This window comes from Salmo salar, chromosome 04 (assembly GCF_965601325.2).
Source record: "Salmo salar chromosome 04, fSalSal1, whole genome shotgun sequence".
NCBI classification, from domain to species: Eukaryota; Metazoa; Chordata; class Actinopteri; order Salmoniformes; family Salmonidae; genus Salmo; species Salmo salar.
In genome coordinates, this window is record NC_138294.1 from 56,477,357 (window position 1) to 56,495,536 (window position 18,180).

An 18,180-nucleotide genomic window follows, 5' to 3' on the forward strand; every position below is an offset into this window, starting at 1 on the left:
CCCAATGCTTCATAGTATGCGTAATATTTTTTCAAATGATTATTAGTCTAATCTATGAAAGGCCACCTTTTTTGGTCGATACTTACTCTACATTTTTAGATACTTAACTAAAAATGTCGAGATACTATATAAACATTTCGAGATCCTATCATAAACATTTGAGATACTATCTCAAAGTGTCGAGATACTAAATCGAAATTTCGAGATACATATGTATTTGTATTTATTATGGTCCGGTAATACAGGACTAGTAAAGGCCCAGTGCATTACTTTTGTGAAATAATAGTTATTTGTTTTGGGGGTTTTTTACAGCTTCAGGTAGGTTAGAGAAGCCTATGCACCCTGATCCTCTCTGGTCAGAGGTAGTGTGGTAAGGCATGTATTTATAGCCTAAATCAGGCATATTTATTTGTGTTAAGAGAAAATGTGAAAGTGATCAAATTTAGTTTATATTCAAACCTGGGTGGCTAGGCTACCTAGACCTTATCAATCCAAAATTATTGACTGGAATTAATCAATCAACACAATAGTGATGAAATACTGTTTGAGTAATTTTTTAATTACAGATGCAAAAATCCCACATGATGCAACCCTGCAAGCTCAGCCCTATATTGTCCTATAGCAGTTGTTGTCTAGTTTTTACAGAAGGCCATTCCCACCACCCAAAACATTTTTAAAGTCGATATTATCTCAAGATTTTTAGATATATCAAGTCAACATTTTGAAATACTAATTCAAAATATCGAGATACTACCTAAAACTTTCGAAATACTATCTAAACATTTCGCGATATAGGATATGTTTCTTCATTTGTAGCATTGTGTGGTGATTTCCATCTATTCATGTTGCATAGATCAGCACAGCAATAACCTTCCAGGTAAAGACATTCCTGTGGTCCATTAAGCTACACATTGTGTGTGTGTTTGTGTGTCAATGTCCTGTTTAGGACAATAAATATAAAATGTATATGTTATCTGACAGAGTTGATAATATTGTGCTGCTTTTTATGATAATTTGGGTTAATCTTTTCCGTGGCTTAGCTGATATTGTAATAATATGTGTAATTAGAGGGGCGGGGGGTTACCTACTTTGTCCATGTCTCAAGACTCCCCATGTCTATTGTTATACATTGATTGGTTGGGGTGTATTTGTGGCCCTGATAAGCACCTCATTTTCTTAATTTCTTACATAGGCAATGGACAATATCATTGAGGACTACTTCCGACGTGGATTCACACAACATAACAATACGTTTTCAGATCATAGAGAGAGTTCTAAGCAGGAATCAGCTCTTGCGGGTTAAAAACAAAACCAAAGGAGCAGAGGTGCTCTCTTTCATACAGCAGCAGCTTCAAACATTAGGTCGACAGCATGGCTACTGGTGAATGCACCAGAAATGTTGGATGGCCTGAATAGTTACAGACAGGGAAACTGTCAGTCAACTTCTGTGCCTCCTGGATGGTGAGGGTGCCAACCTGGGAGCAAGGAACCACCTGAGAAGTTGAGAATATAATGGTTGTGGCCCATTTTACTGGTTTTCACGCAAAATGATATGGCTAGAAGGCTACAAGACAAACAATGACCCTAGGATCATCGCTGGGTATTTAATGGATGCTGTGAGTGACAGTAACGGATGCCCCCATAGATTGAGGCTTGATCATGGAACTGAAAATACCCATATTGCAGAGATGCAAAAATGTCTGCGTCACTCTGTGGATGACGCTGGAACAGACTGTGTCACTTTGGGCCCAGCTCTGGAAATCAAAGAACTGAGCGTTTATGGCTCACTCTGAGAAGCAAATGTTGATCGTTTTGGATGGACCATTTTGACCAGTTTAGAGGAGATGGGCACTTTGCACACACTTTCCTAGACACATTTCTGATCCAGTTTTGTTTCCAAAACACAATACAGGTAATACCATCTCTCATATAGTTAGTTGAGTAGTCTGATTTAGTAAGCATGTCATTGTACCGTGTGTATTCCTGTACATGTGCAAATAAACTTAATTTGAGTATCCTTTTAAACCCTATGAATGTCCAACTTTATGTACAGTATCAATAACATTGTCTCCGGGTAAGCAACTTTTTAAGCCTCTCTTCAGCTATGTGTCAAATCAGTGTCAACTAATGCGCAAGCTCAGGGGAATCCCACATTATTTCCTCTGTCTAGGAGGAGCTGGATCAAGTGGTTTATGCATGGAGCAACCACTGAATAAGGCCATCCCACAACGCTCTGACTCCCAATGGTCAGCCAATAATGATGTATGTGTTCCCCAACCTGTACGGAGCCCAGAACTACTTACAACCTGTGGACAGTAGGGAAGCTGATACTTGTCGGGAGGACTGTGCTTTTAAAGACTACACTTGTAATGAGTTTTACCTTTGTTTTGAACTCATGGCAGAACACATCCTTATAATGTCTGATGATCTGTATGTATGAAATTATGGACTTATGATCCTTGATGGACTGGCTGTTGAGGATTATAGCTTCTTCTCTCACTTAAAGGGCCAATCTGCAGTTGCTAATTACATTTTTTTACTTATAAATTAATGATAGGAATGGGGGGATACCTAGTCAGTTGTACAACTGAAATGTGTCTTCCGCATTTACTCCAACCCCTTATAATCAAAATCCATGTCTTCAGCGTCCAGTGGGTTAATGCCTTGCTCAGGGGCAGAACGACAACTTTCTATCTTGTCAGCTCAGGGATTTGATCCAGCAACCTTTTGCATACTGGGCAAACACTCTAACCACTAGGCTACCTGCCAATACTGTGTGTACCTATTGAATCTTTAAGAATAGGCTATAATATATCTAAATCTGACCAGGAAACATACAACTACCTCTGTACTAACAGAGGTATTATCCAAATTGGTTCAAACATTGAATACCAAACATTGAACACGGGTGAACACATTATGTATCCAAAGGCAAGAACTAGGTGTGACACTCTCTCCCTACTACTCAATGTCCATGACCCACTATTTGCTCTCTAGAATCTTGTTCAACTCACATCAAATGTCTGGGTAGTTGTCATAGTATATTAAGACCCAAGGGGGTGTGGTATATGGCCAATATAGCACGACTAAGGGCTGTTAGGCATGACGCAACGCCATATACCACAAACCCCCGAGCTGCCTAATTGCTATTATAAACTGGTTACCAACGTAATTAGAGTAAAAATAATTTGTTGTCATACCCGTCGTATACAGTCTGATATACCACGGCTGTCAGCCAATCAACATTCAGGGCTCAAACCACCCAGTTTATAATGACAACTTTGGAACAGAACTGCAGATATGCACTAGTGGTCTTTGCTGGAGGCCTTGGATCTCTGTAAAGCTGACTGCGATTCTCTTCCCCAACAACAGATCAGATCCTGTGCAGAACTGGAGGAACAGACACAGCCGGTGTGAATCTGCTTCTCTTAGATATGTCATCATACAGTGCATTCGGAATGTATTCAGACCCCTTGACTTTTTTCCCAAAACATTATGTTACAGCGTTATTGTAAAATTGATTAAATTGTTTTTTCCCCTCATCAATCTACACACAATACACCATAATGACAGAGCAAAAACAGATTTTTTGATGTTTTTGTAAATGTATAAAAAATAAAAAACTGAAATATCACATTTACATAGGTATTCTGACCCTTTGCTCAGTACTTTGTTGAAGCACCTTTGGCAGTGATTACAGCCTCAACTCCTCTTGGGTATGACGCTACAAGCTTGGCACACCTGTACTTCGGGAGTTTCTCACATTCTTCTCTGCAGATCCTCTCAAGCTCTGTCAGGTTGGATGGGGAGCGTTGCTGCACAGCTATTTTCAGGTCTCTCTAGACATGTTCGATCGGGTTCAAGACTTGTCCCGAAGCCACTCCTATGTTGTCTTGGCTGTGTGCTTAGGGTCGTTGTCCAGTTGGAAGGTGAACTTTCGCCTCAGTCTGAAGTGATGAGCGCTCTGGAGCAGGTTTTCATCAAGGATCTCTCTGTACTTTGCTCTGTTCATCTTTCCCTCGATCCTGACTAGTCTCCCAGTCCCTTCCGCTGAAAAACATGCCCACAGTATGATGCTGTCACCACCATGCTTCACCGTAGGGATGTTGCCAGGTTTCCTCCAGACGTGACACTTGGGATACAGGCCAAAGAGTTCAGTCTTGGTTTCATCAGACCAGAGAATCATGTTTCTCATGATCTGAGAGTCTTTTATGTGCCTTTTGGCAAACTGGAGCTCTGTCAGAGTGACCATCAGGTTCTTGGTCACCTACCTGACCAGGGCCCTTCTCCCCTGATTGCTCAGTTTGGCCAAGCGAACAGCTCTAGGAAGGATCTTGATGGTTCCAAACTTCTTCCATTTAAAAAAAATTTTGGTACCCTTCCCCAGATCTGTGCCTCGACATAATCATGTCTCTGAGCTCTACGGACAATTCCTTCAACCTACTTTCTTTGTTTTTGCTCTGACATGCACTGTCAACTGTGGTACCTTATATAGACAGGTCTATGACTTTCCAAATCATGTCCAATCAATTGAATTTACCAGAAACATCTCAAGGATGATCAACGGAAACAGGATGCACCTGAGCTCAATTTTGAGTCTCATAGCAAAGGGCCTGAATACCAATGTAAAAAAGGTATTTATGTTTTTTAATTTTAATAAATTCACAAACATTTCAAAAATTGTTTCCGCTTTGTCATTATGGGGTATTGGGTGTACATTGAGGAAAATTTTTTATTTAATCCATAATCTGAATGAACTGTATATCGTTGGATGCCCTTTCCTGTGTGTCATGGTAGTTGGGAAAAACATGGAATTCTGCACTTATCTTCCCGTTGGCTGTAGGTCTTCCTAAGCACCAAAGATCCCTGTCATCTCCTGTTTCAGTGGATAGAGTGTAGTAGCCAACTGCTGTATGATGTATGCTGGCTCTTGAATCAGAGTTTTGTGCAACTCCTCTTCCAGGTTGTCTGCTTTTGCCTTCTTTTGACAGCTGTGAATATCCAGGATTTCTGTCAACGCCTCTGGATCTACACTGCTGAAATCCGACCGACAGGCCTCTAAGGTCAAGTGCTCCTTTTCGGTTATGTACTTCAAGAAGTTATCCAAAAGCTGTTTGTTCCAATATTGTTGGAGCCATTTTCAAAAGTAGGTGTTGCTCCTTTTTCCATCCTACTGCAATAATGCGGCCTACACTTTGCCACTCCTTTTCCCCAAAGTCGTATCGATGAAATGGCACCTTGAATGTACTACCCATGGTACACTGGTTGTAAAACTCCCAGAACTCAGATAAACAGTCCCTCAGAACTCCGCCCTCATCAGTGGCCTGTTCGTACTTTCCATCAGGAAGACTGAGTTTGATCTGAACATCAGCTTCAAGTGGTGTCATCACAGAAATGGTGGATCAGTTCCTTAAGTACTTTGTTCTCAATGGACAACTAGGTTTCTACTCTTTGCTGCATTGGTGGTAGGGTGTTTCATTGTCATCAGCAGCAACATTTGCTTCTTCTCTTTCATTAGTTTAATTTGGCACTTCACATACTTTTGTTGTCAGGTAGAACCTCATTATATTACCCTTTGTGATTTGATATTTTTTGTACATTTGAATGCTCTTTGTATCAGTCAGATCCACATCGAAGTCTTACATTTTTCCGTGATAATGTTCTCCATTTGGAAAATATAAATTCTCTGCCATTTCTTTTAGTTATTTTTTTCTACAGTCCTTGGGGACATCACATTTGCGGGTCCCCCCACCTCACCTGGCAATGACTTGCACAAAAGTTTTCTTCTTCCTCTGATACATAATCCACCCCACTTACATTTTTCTGTTGTTCTGCAGAGCATTTCTTGATTTTGTCTCCCCACATGAGCCCTCTTCCTGTGGCGATTGATCTGTTGATTGATCTGTTGACTGATCTGTTGATTGATAGCTCTGTTTGACTGATGGCTCTGTCAAACAGTTTTGCTTTTCATTTCAAAGGGCATTTTGTCTTCTGCCTGCAGTATGTGAGAATGGCAAGGCCATCCTCATAGGATGGTAGGTAGGTGCGCAGCTGCTCATCCCTCATGTGTGGAAGCACACTATCATCAATCTAATGCAGGAAAGAAAATAACTCTTCCTGAACTCTTCATGTGATAAGGATCAGCACTGCTGCTCACAATAGCTTGATTACAGGTAAACGACACTATCTTGATTTAACCTACACTTTTGCACCTTCTCCATCTTTCTTAGAGTCCCCCGGAACTTTCATGCCTCATAGGAAACTATAAAAGTCACCCATCCTGCACACACACACATTTGACATGAATACTTCAACTGATGATTTCGTCAAAATGATACAATTACCTTAACAACCTTTCTCTATAGTCCAATACATTGAATCCAACACACAGCAAACCACTCATACCAGAGTTATATCTGAAAGTGAAACAATAGGCCTACATTTTAACATTGCCTAAAAATAATATTTCCTATCCAAATAAAAATGCTTTGTCATTAAGTTATTATTTTCTGCAATGTAAGCCTATCTCTCTCTACAATGTACGCATCTTGGGGTTTTCTCTTATTGTGATTATATTATATAGGCTATTGCTGCCCCCTGGTGTAGCCTACTGTTGTGTACTTGTAGGCCTATTTGTAAATAAGTTTTTACAAGTCTATATGCATGGGGCCAGTGCTACTACAATGGAAGTAACAATTTAGTTTGAAGACAGGTCGAATATATGCAATATATAGATTTTAAATTCCTTCAGTGCTGCACACACCACACCAAAATTATATATTTGATAATTGATGACGTACTTCCAAAACTATTTGCGCACGGGGAGGCAATAGAAGCATTGGAACGAGAGGACAGGACACCATGGTTACAGTTCGTCTGCCACTTTTCTAATGCGGTAGCTAGTTTGAGAGGATTACGGAGCTCGTGAATGCTTTTCATAAATAACGGGAACATTAACTAAAGATACAACTTCAAGGTAAGATTTAATTCCAGCATTTCTTCAATTAGATGAAATATTACATTTATAGTGAAGGCAACAGGCTACTCCAAGGAGGACCTCGTCATAATCCAGCGGATAAAAACCCGATAGATACCGATAAATTCCACTTTATGATACAAGTATCAAACTTGGTACAATAATACTAGCCTGGGTACAAGTCTCTTTAGTTAGTCCACTCCCTGTACTCCATGTGCCAAAGGGATGGGCCTTTCTGTCATCTTCAAATATGAACATTCTATCATTAATAAACTCTAGAAGAACAGAAGATTTGATCCTGATTTGATCACCTTCACAGATATCCTCCAATCACAACGATTATGCAAATATTTGAACTATCAATTTTTTTCTCCACAGAACATGGCCCAGATAGAACAATGAGACAGATATTCCACCGGATGTATAAATGTGAAGCATCCGGTTGACATTTCCACTCACTACCAAATATGGTAGTGAGAGGACGCCCAGTGGCCGGCAGTGGGAGACGATGGAACAAAATGGATTTTGGTCCACATGCTGCGAATTTACTCATCGATTAAACATTTGATCTTAATTCAGTTTTCTGTTCCCAAAACTATAATCTGTTATGAACAGAGTGGACTAAGTTTTTTTGTATGCTTTTTTGTAAACTACCATTTGCCAAAGTAAAAAAAAAAAATGTGTTGTTTAGAAGGCGTACAAAGGCGAATTGAGCTATTGCACACCGCACTTTACAGAGTAGGCGTCCCCTAACAGAAATATGCAAATTAATGCTAGAATGCGCCAATAGGATCTCGCTAGCTTGTGCTTGGCTCTTCCCACCTCCTTGCTTGTTCTGCCCACTATGGCTCATTTGTTCCCATTTGAAATGGCAGGTTGTGGTCTATCTTGGTTTAGTTATAAAAATCTTTGATGATGGTATCCGGTTGCTAAGCAACTGTTTTTAGTTTGACGACATGCTTTAGTCTGGACAACATTTTTACTGATGAGGTTACCTGTTTAATAATGGGTTACCTGTTTACCTGTTACCTGCTACCTCCTGGTATTGTATTTCACCTAAAGTGACATGTACAGGGCAGGTTTCCTGTCACGTTTCTAAACATTGACAATAAACAGTAAATTGGCACATATTTTCACCACTTTTCTACAAAAAATGTGAAGGGTATGGCATCTTTAGGCAATTTTCCAGACCCCCTCAAACATTTTAAGCTATCATTGGGCTGTAGAGTGGAGCCCTCAAGAGTGGAGCAGCATACTACTGATATGAACTTTATCAACCAAGTTGATTTCACCTGTTGACTCTCTCAATGCCACACATTTGTTACTAATTATCAAGACTGCTCTGATAACCTTTAGTTTGTATTTAAATCTTGCCAAGCCATTCCTCAGTTTATATCCAGTTGTGTGCATCACAGTTAAGAGTACATTTATTTCCTATTTTCCATTTATAGTTTAGTTGTCATAACATTAAGATGTCATGTAATTTCCTTATTTTCATTACTTGAGATGTATCATCCTTATCACCTTTACCATTTCCGTTATGCAACCTGATTATAATGTATCTTCTTTGTTGCAGAACCACACACAAATCCAACTTTACCATGTCCAACCACAAGTCCTTAGTAAATATGTGAACTTTGGCACCGTGTCTGTTCTCTGATTGCTCTCTGACCGGAGCCCCTAGTGACATCTATCCAACCAATTATCTATCTTGGGTCTCTTAGCCTATTTTCCAATGGCCATATTGGAAATCACTGCCAGGAGGGTAATGGACAAAATCTGCAATCGCACTATAGCCAAAAATACTTATTTAGACATGCCCTTGCTGTGTGAATTGGATGGCTCTATCACAAATTCCAAAACATTTTCACGTAGCTGTGATGACCTCTGAATTATTGTCCATATTATCTGTGGGGTTTATTTAGTGGGTAGATAACTAACAGGAAATTTGAATGGCAGCCATTTTATAAAAATGGCCACCCTGATTAACTGACAGTCTTCCCAGGCTGCCTCCAATCTTTAAAATGTTCCTTAAGGTATTTAGTATTAGTGTACCAGGTTTGATACTTGTATCATAAAATGGAACAATTATTTCACCTGCCCTCTGGACTATCAGGTCTAGCTGGCTATGGTGTTTTATAGCTAGCTGAGTGCAACGTTTGATAGCTTTATAATAATGGTCAACACAATTACCCTTTATCGGTCCAAGCTTGTATTGCATAGGCTTCAGAATTGTTACATTGTGGAACATTTACAGTGTCTTCAGAAAGTATTCATATCCCTTATTGTACGTTTTGTGTTACAGCCTGAATTCAAAAAGGAATAAATATAATTTTCTCACCCATCAACACACAATACCCCATAATCACAAAGTAAAAACATGTTTTCAGAAATGTTTGCAAATTTATTGAAAAATAAATTTACACCTGTGTCAATAATTTCTAGAAAAACATTTGGCAGAGATAATAGCTGTGAGTCTTTCTGGGTAAGTCTCTTTCCACCTGGATTGTGCAACATTTCAAAATTATTCAAACTCTGTCAAATAGTTTTTTGGTCATTTCAGGTCTTGCCATAGATTTTCAAGTAGATTTAAGTCCGGAACATTCACTATCTTCTTGGTAAGCAACTCCAGTGTAGATTCTGCCTTGTGTTTTAGGTTACTGTCCTGCTGAAATGGGAATTCATCTTCCAGTGTCTGGTGGAAAGCAGACTGAACCAGGTTTTCCTCTAGGATTTTGCCTGTGCTTAGCTCCATTCCGTTAATTTTTTATCCTGAAAAACTCCCCAGTCCTTAACAATTACAAGCATACCTATAACATGATGCAGCCACGACTATGCTTGAAAATATGGAGAGTGGTACTCAGTAATGTGTTGTATTGGATTTGCCCCAGACATTTTATAAAGGAAAAAAAGTGTATTGCTTTGCCACATGTTTTACATGAATACTTTAGTGCCTTGTTGCAAACAGGATGCATGTTTTGGAATATTTTTATTCTGTACAGGCTTCCTTCTTTTCACTCAGTCAATTAGGTTAATGTTGTGGAGTAACTCCAATGTTGTTGATCCATTGTCAGTTTTCTCCTATCACAGCCATTAAACTCTGTAACTGTTTTAAAGTCACCATTGGTCTCATGGTGAAATCCCTGAGCAGTTTCCTTCCTCTCCGACAACTGAATAAGGAAGGACGCCTGTATCTTTGTAGTGACTGGGTGTATTGTTACACCATCCAAAGTGTAATTAATAACTTTACCATGCTAAAAGGGATTATTTTGAACCATCTACCAATCGGTATCCTTCTTTGCAAGGCATTGGAAAACCTTCCAGGTCTTTGTGGTTGAATCTGTGTTTGAAATTCAATGCTCGACTGAGGGACCTTACAGATAATTGTCTGTGTGGGGTACAGAGATGAGGTAGTCATTCAAAAATCATGCTACAATCTATTACTGGACACAGTGAGACCATGCAACTTATTATGTGACTTAAGAACACAATTACTCCTGAACTTATTTAGGCTTGCCATAACAAAGGGGTTGAATACTTATTGACTCAAGACATTACAGCTTTTCATGTTTTATACATTTCTATAAAATGTGAAAAACATAGTTAAACTTTGACATTATGGGGTATTGTGTGTAGACCAGTGACCAAAAATCTACATTTTATTTTCAGGCTGCAACGCAACAAAATGTGGAAAATGTCCAGGGGTGTGAATATTTTCTGAAGGCACTGTATTATTAATTATTTGTAGGCAAAATTCTTATCATTAAAATCACACTCAAAATGTATTGAAACAACCTACTAATTAAACATTGTAAAACTAACACACTTTCGCTCTTGTTTTTACTTTGCAACTTGTATAATTTAGCCAATAGGTTAAGCACTTTTGTCTTATGTATTGAATACAACATTGTATTTATTTGCAAGAATAAAAATGTATCTAACCAAACTGCTATATTCTCCTGCTGGCCCAAAAATGTTGGGTTATTTCAAGCAAATATTGAATTTATAGACAATTTCACAGTGTGTTACGTTTTGTAATCATGCCTAGGTTATAGTTTTGACAGGTGAGGAACAAGAGTTATGCAATGGAGCAGAATATTGCTACCATCATTGTTAGATAGCCTTATGTAGACTTGATTCTAAACTGTTGTCTCTGCTGTAAACTTTAGTTCTGTCCTCTGTCTTCAGCAGATGGTCAATTGTTTACACACAACATTGAAAGTATGTGATGACTTTGTAACTCTCCCCACCCCTTCCTATTAACTACTTATAACTTGCCGTAACCCCTTTCTCCTATTAACCACTTATAACTTGTTATGAGCTAACATTTAAACATTTCATTCCAATGTCCCTTCAAGCCTTAACGACATGGAGGAGGTATGTGGTGGTCTGTGATCTCTGTGTGTAACCAGCTGGGTGTGGACTGTGTTTGCCTCCTCTGTTAGACCAGCTTGACCTCGGAATGAGCCTCCCTCCTCACTGGAAGGTGATATGATGTTTTTTCTTTGTGTGGTGCATGAGGGAACATTATCTGACGTATTTCTGTCAGCTGCGGAATGTCCAAACATGCAACTGTATTGCCAAGATCAAGCTCCCTGCAGAATGATCCAGTTTCTTAATAGCTTATTAAATTTGACCATGCACTTTGTTGCTTAAACTAAAGTTATTAAACTGCCGTTCAAATATACACATGTGCATAGAGTCACTCAGTTGCTTGTTTACTGTAGGCCTACAGTGCATCTGTTGTTGTTGTTTTGCTTGTTGCTTGTGTTTGCATGAGCCATGTCCTATTTTTAGACATACCGCACAGTGTCTTTTTTATTTATTTAACCTTTATTTAACTAGGCAAGTCAGTTAAGACGGCATACCCCAGCCAAACCCTCCCCTAATCCGGACGATGCTGGGCCAATTGTGCCCCACCCTATGGGCACAACCGATCACAGACGGTTGTGATACAGCCCGGGATCGAATCAGGGTCTGTAGTGACGCCTCTAGCACTGAGATGCAGTGCCTTAGACCGCTGCGCCACTCGGGAGTTTCTATCTATGCACCGGTGCCGGATCTGAGCTCACTTCCTCCTCTCCTCTCTGCCACTTCCTATTTTAAGGCAAACCATGGTAGTTTCCTGAAACCTCAACCTGACAATGCCTGTAGTCACTCACCTCCATATGAGTTTGTGTGGTTTAAGCTAAATCTCTACATAAGTCAGATGGAAGCACACATAGCAAGTGTTGCACTGAGTGTCTCTGGAGGACAATCCCACGGACAGGGGGAGTGAATGACACTCCAGGAAATAGGCTTTTGTAGGGAGTGGGTGGGGCTTCAGAGGAACAGCTCTATTGTTTTGTCAGGGAGATGGTGCCTTAGGCTGAGTGGAGGTAAGGAGTGGGATTAAAGGGAGAGGGAGCAGATGGGGGCTGTGGGAATCCAACACAGATGGACAGCGAGCAGTAGAAGGTGTGTGATACTGTAGACTCATAGACTAGACAGAGCCACAGACATAGTAGCAAAATTATCATTTTTGCTGTTTACACAACCTCACAATGACCTCCTTTCTAATGCACCTATAACCTTTTTTTCTGGACAAACCACTTCTCTCACAGAACACTGTTTAAGCGTCAGTGCTGTATAATACATTAACAAACTGGGTGAAGGCGAGTAGGAGTGGCAGAATAAAGGCTGAGAGAAAGGGAAAGATGTCTAGTAAGAGTTGGCATGTAGAGATAAAGATGAGCTTACTGCTCTGTGCCAGGGATTATACCTGATACTCATTAGTCTACCTCTTTTACGCTCTCACCACACATCCATTGTGTGTGTGTACTTGTGTTTGTGTAACTGATGTAGCACTGATGTCCGTCTGGTCTTCCTATTAATATTTTATGTATAAAATGTGTGCATGTGTGTGAGTGAATACCTGCGTATGTACGTACATAGTAATGTGTGTGTGTGTGTGTGTGTGTGTGTGTGTGTGTGTGTGTGTGTGTGTGTGTGTGTGTGTGTGTGTGTGTGTGTGTGTGTGTGTGTGTGTGTGTGTGTGCGTGCGCGCGTGTGTGTGTGTGTGTGTGAGAGAGAGAGAGAATGACATCCAGTGGGATAATCCCCTCTGGTCTTGCTCAGTCTTCCCCGCCCCAAATGATCATTATCATTCCTCCATGGTTCAGCATGCCAGTGATGGAAAACGGCAATAAAAACACAATGAGGGGAAAGAGCATGTCCTGCTGTTGTAGTGTAACAGACTATAGGCCTAAAGCCTATCAATGCTGTTTCATGTAGCTTTTATCAACATGTGTATTTGTTGGATATAGAGCTACAGTATCATGCACAATGTTGCTGTTTTTGAGTTGGTCATGTAATTATCTGTCATTTCACAAGTTACAGTCAGGCGGTTGGCGGACTATGCTACTAGGAGAAGGACTGAACATAAAGATCATAAAGTTATTTAGGCACTATTCTGTTATTTTAAAAAGTGTTTAAAAGCATCGTTCTTGATTGTTATTGGGTGAAAAAGGGGTGGAGAGATATCATGCACTGTGGGTCCCTTAGGATGGGGTGGAGAGATATCTCTCACAGTTCTGCACACCACCCTTAAGTGACCCTGTTCAGAGGGGAACAGAGAGAGAGAGAGAGAGAGGCTCCATCTGGAATACATTATTCAAATTCCACAAGGCTGGATATCTGATGATGTTGGCAAGAGAGAGAGGGAGGTTGGGGGGTGTTGGGTAGGGAGAGAGGGAAGTTGGGGGGTGTTGGGTAGAGAGAGAGGGAGAATGGGGGGTGTTGGGTAGAGAGAGAGGGAGGTTGGGGGGTGTTGGGTAGAGAGAGAGGGCAGTTGGGGGGTGTTGGGTAGAGAGAGAGGGCAGTTGGGGGGTGTTGAGTAGAGAGAGAGGGAAGTTGGGGGGTGTTGGGTAGAGAGAGAGGGAGGTTGGGGGTGTTGGGTAGAGAGAGAGGGCAGTTTGGGGGTGTTGGGTAGAGAGAGAGGGAAGTTGGGGGGTGTTGGGTAGAGAGAGAGGGCAGTTGGGGGGTGTTGGGTAGAGAGAGGGCAGTTGGGGGGTGTTGGGTAGAGAGAGAGGGAAGTTGGGGGGTGTTGGGTAGAGAGAGAGGGAAGTTGGGGGTGTTGGGTAGAGAGAGAGGGCAGTTGGGGTGTGTTGGGTAGAGAGAGAGGGAAGATGGGGGGTGTTGGGTAGAGAGAGAGGGAGGTTGGGGGTGTTGGGTACAGAGAGAGGGAGGTTGGGGGGTGTTGGGTAGAGAGAGAGGGAGGTTGGGGGGTGTTGGGTAGAGCCCGACCGATTAGCCTATATCCGTTCACTGCTGATATAGGTCTTTTACCGATATATCGTATCGGACAATAATTCCACCGATAACCAATATTCAATAAATAGGATGAAAAAGGTAATCACATGCTTATCCAAACACTTTTCTAATGATGTCATTATCACAATGTAAGGAATCATCATTTGAAGCATATTTCTTGGACAATAGCTCTTTTGGATGGCAATTTATTAGGGCTGGGAATTGCCAGGGACCTCACGATACGATATTATTGTGATACTTAGGTGCCGAAGCGGTATGTATTGCGATTCTCATGATTCTACAGTATATGTATTGTGATGGGGGAAAAATCGATACAGTTACATATCGGGATATTATGTTTGACGATGTATCATATTGTATCATATCGTTTTGAAAATATCGCAATATTATTTTGGTGCTAGTTTGCTGCCCCAAAACACCAGTATTTCTCCTTCATAGCTTGTTCTCCATCTTCTTTTTAAACAGGGAGCCAATTTATTTTCAGCAGTTATATTCCCATGATTAATCGAAACTAGTTTTCTCATGGCTATCTCTTGTCCATTTGCAGCATCAATAGAAATAAAGCCTTTTGTAGATTAACACTCACACTTGATTATTTTCCCTCTTACTAGCTAGCTCTGATAGCTACTTTATTGAGGAAAAATGTACTTACTATGACTGTGATCTTAAAATTAATGCACTAACTGTAAGTCGCTCTGGATAAGAGTTTCTGCTTAATGACTAATGACTAAAATATAAATGTAAAAGATGGAGAACAAGCTATGAATGAAAAATACTGACAAGTTTTTCCCCCATCACTACAATTTATGAGAACAGTGTGGGAAAATGACACTTTGTTATCAGAAGATATATCGGTATAAGTTTTGCTCGCCAAAAACTCGGAATCAGTATCAGATCCAAAAAAACATATTGGTTGGGCTCTAGTGTTGGGTTTTTAAATGATAGTATTAGTAAGTGAAAATCATAACAGATATGGAGGCAGCAGTAGGGGGGCACTGTCCTCAAATGGTCCCTGCTATCCGGGATCTGACATCACCCAATTGAAGTTGACATTTAAAATAGTTAAGGTTATGGTTAAGTAAGGGTTATGATTAAGGGTAGGGGTTAGGGTTTAGGTTAAGGACGTCCCAAGGATCCAGAATAGTACTAACCATCCTCAAACTGAAGTCAGGGGGTGAGGTCACTGTAGAGTGAAAGAGACTGTCAAATAAGTGCACTGCTGCTCCACTATGTGTATACTGTACATAGGGGGTTAGTGGATATATCACTAACACACTCACAAAACGTGTGAACAAATGTGTGAATATATACCAGTACCCTACAAACATATTTCATATATATAGATAGAGTGGCAGAGTAGTTACATAAGCCTAAGTAATGAGACATTTCTGCTCTGGTATTGTTGTAAGAGAGTGATACATCTTGTGTTTGCACAGTTTTTTTTCCATGGACGGGAAGAGAGCCAATGAGAGGGTTAGGTATGAAATTCATCTTGTTGGTGTGACAGTTCTATTGCTATTATCGTCTATGAATCTGTCTCAGCTTGTAAGAGAAGAGAAGAGAAGAGAAGAGGAAGGAGGGAGGGATAGAAAAAATGCACTCGGGCCACGTCATGTGATTTTTGTTTATCATTTTTTCTAGAGTTTCAGAACGGTTCCATGTTTCTTAACGTCCATGGGCTGTTAGCAGATTTTTCCAAACCTTTTGAACTCTCTTTTCTTTGGCCCGGCTCAGCCAGCATACTTTCCCTCTGTCTTTTTTTCTCTCTTTTTTTGGAAGGTGCTCTGGTCCAAGTGTGTGACGTGTTAGCGGAGTTACAGCCTGTGTTTCACAGTGGTGATTTAAGGACTTGCGGACGAATGGAGGAGAGGATGTTTACTTGACCTGTCAATGAGACTACAGGGCTGAAGTTGTAAACAAGTTGAACTGCTGGTATTTATTTAGGCTTGACGCTGTGTGCTTTGTCTTCAGAGGGTGGCACAACGGACAGAGAGAACAGCGGGAGAGCATGGTGTGAGGGTGTGTATGTGTGTTTGGAAGAGAGAAACAGACTGACAGAAACAGAGACAGCATGTAGTGTGTGTGAAGGAGAGAGTAACTGTAACCTGGATCTATTGCACATGGACAGAGGGAGGTAGATGAGCCACTAGAACAACTAGGGAGTCTTCCTGATGTGGAGGGAGGACCACTGACGCCAGAGAGGACCAGAGAGGGAGATCAACAACACTAAGCTAGGACAGAATGAGGTACCGAGGCAGGGTAAGAACCTTGTTCCTTCTCTACATGCTGCTCATAACATGTCGTGTGTGTGTGTGTGTGGGGGGGGAGGGGACATTTCATCAGTCCCCACAAGCAAAAAAAGTGGGGACATTTCATCAGTCCCCACAAGGAAAAAGGCTATTTTAGGGTTAGGTTTAGAATAAGGGTTAGGTTGGGGTTCCCGAGTGGCGCAGCGGTCTAAGGCACTGCATCTAAGTGCTAGAGGCGTCACTACAGACACCCTGGTTTGAGTCCAGGCTGTATCACAACCGGACGTGATTGGGAGTCCCATAGGGCGGCGCACAATTGGCCCAGTGTCATCCGGGTTTGGCCGGTGTAGGCCGTCATTGTAAATAAAAATTGGATCTTAACTGACTTGCCTTTTTAAAGAAAACAATTAAATAGGCTTAAGGGTTAATGCTAGAGATCAAATCAAACTTTATTTGTCACATGCGCCGAATACAACAAGTGTAGACTTCACTGTGAAATGCTTACTTACAAGCCCTTAATAACCAACAGTGCAGTTCAAGAAGAGTTAGGTTTAGGGTTAGGGAAAATAGGATTTTGAATAGGAATCAATTTTTTGGTCCCCACAAGGATTGTAAAACAAACATTTGGACTATAGTTCTCCCACCATTCCTATGAGTCATGCCATTGCCTGGGACTGGCACTAGGCTCTCCTGGGATATACTGTAGCTGGTGGCTGGTAATTTTCCACTCTGTCCAGTGCTAGCACATCCATGCTGGAGAGACAGCTGTGGAGCTGGTGTGTGTCCACCCATAGTAGGTATGTCTGGGGACGGAGCAGAGGGGCACCTTATAAGGAAGAGACTGAGGGGAATCAGCCCAGCGCTGCTGACTTAAGGGGCCCAGAGCCAAGTCCCGCTGAAGCCTCCCTGCTGCCTCTCATAGATGCACCACAACCCTCTTGGCTCCATAGGACTACATAACCCTCAACCCTCACCTACTTGTTGTGTGTATGTACCGACATGTACAGTATGTGTAACTGATAGATGCACACACACACACACACACACACACACTACATGCTAATGTTTTTAAATGTATGTTAATTATTTATGAAGTATTCTGTCTGTAATGTATTTTTCATTATGTGTTGGACCCCAGTAAGACTAGCTGTCGCCGTTGGATCCTAATAAATCAAATCAAAATAGGACTAAAACACTCACATCCCTCACTACTACGGGTGCGTTTGTAAATTCTCGCTGGTGTGCTCTGGGCGTTCGTAAATTCAGAGCGTTGTCAGATTGTCCGTTCGTAAATTCAGAGTGTTTCGCTCTCTGAGTGTTCAGAGCGCACACTGGAAGCTCTGGCCGAGGAGTAGGGTTGATCCGAGCATTCTGACCTCACAGCGGCAGTCAAGCACCCAAGTCAACTGGCTAAAGTTAGCTAACTGGCTAGCTACTTCCAGACATAAATGACAGAACAACTCACTCTGACCATTTTATTTGCCCTAGGAGAGCTGGTTAGGCTGTTTTCATGTTATCCAGAGGGTTTGTGACTGTAACTGTGCTGCTGGCAACAATTCAATTACGCTTTTTTGCCAACGTTTAATGATACCGGCCATATTCAATGGGTGTTGAGCGTTCGTAAATTCATCAGTTATACGAACG

The 18,180-nt window shown here is 41.2% G+C and overlaps 1 protein-coding gene across 4 annotated transcripts in view; it reads left to right on the forward strand.

Annotated features, from left to right (window-relative positions):
• The first annotated feature begins 6,844 nt into the window (after positions 1-6,844).
• LOC106603370 (unconventional myosin-Ic) overlaps positions 6,845-18,180 on the forward strand; it is a 29,254-nt gene continuing 17,918 nt past the window's right edge. Inside the window, exons 1-2 of one of the 4 annotated variants that reach the window (XM_045717054.2) lie at positions 6,845-6,976; positions 11,422-11,462. In XM_045717054.2, coding sequence (XP_045573010.1) covers positions 11,439-11,462 — 24 coding nt within the window. In that variant the 5' untranslated portion in view covers positions 6,845-6,976; positions 11,422-11,438. Of the gene's footprint in view, positions 6,977-11,334; positions 11,463-16,246; positions 16,547-18,180 lie in introns of those variants that run through there. The other 3 variants (XM_045717055.2, XM_045717057.2, XM_045717056.2) reach the window with 3 other exon arrangements.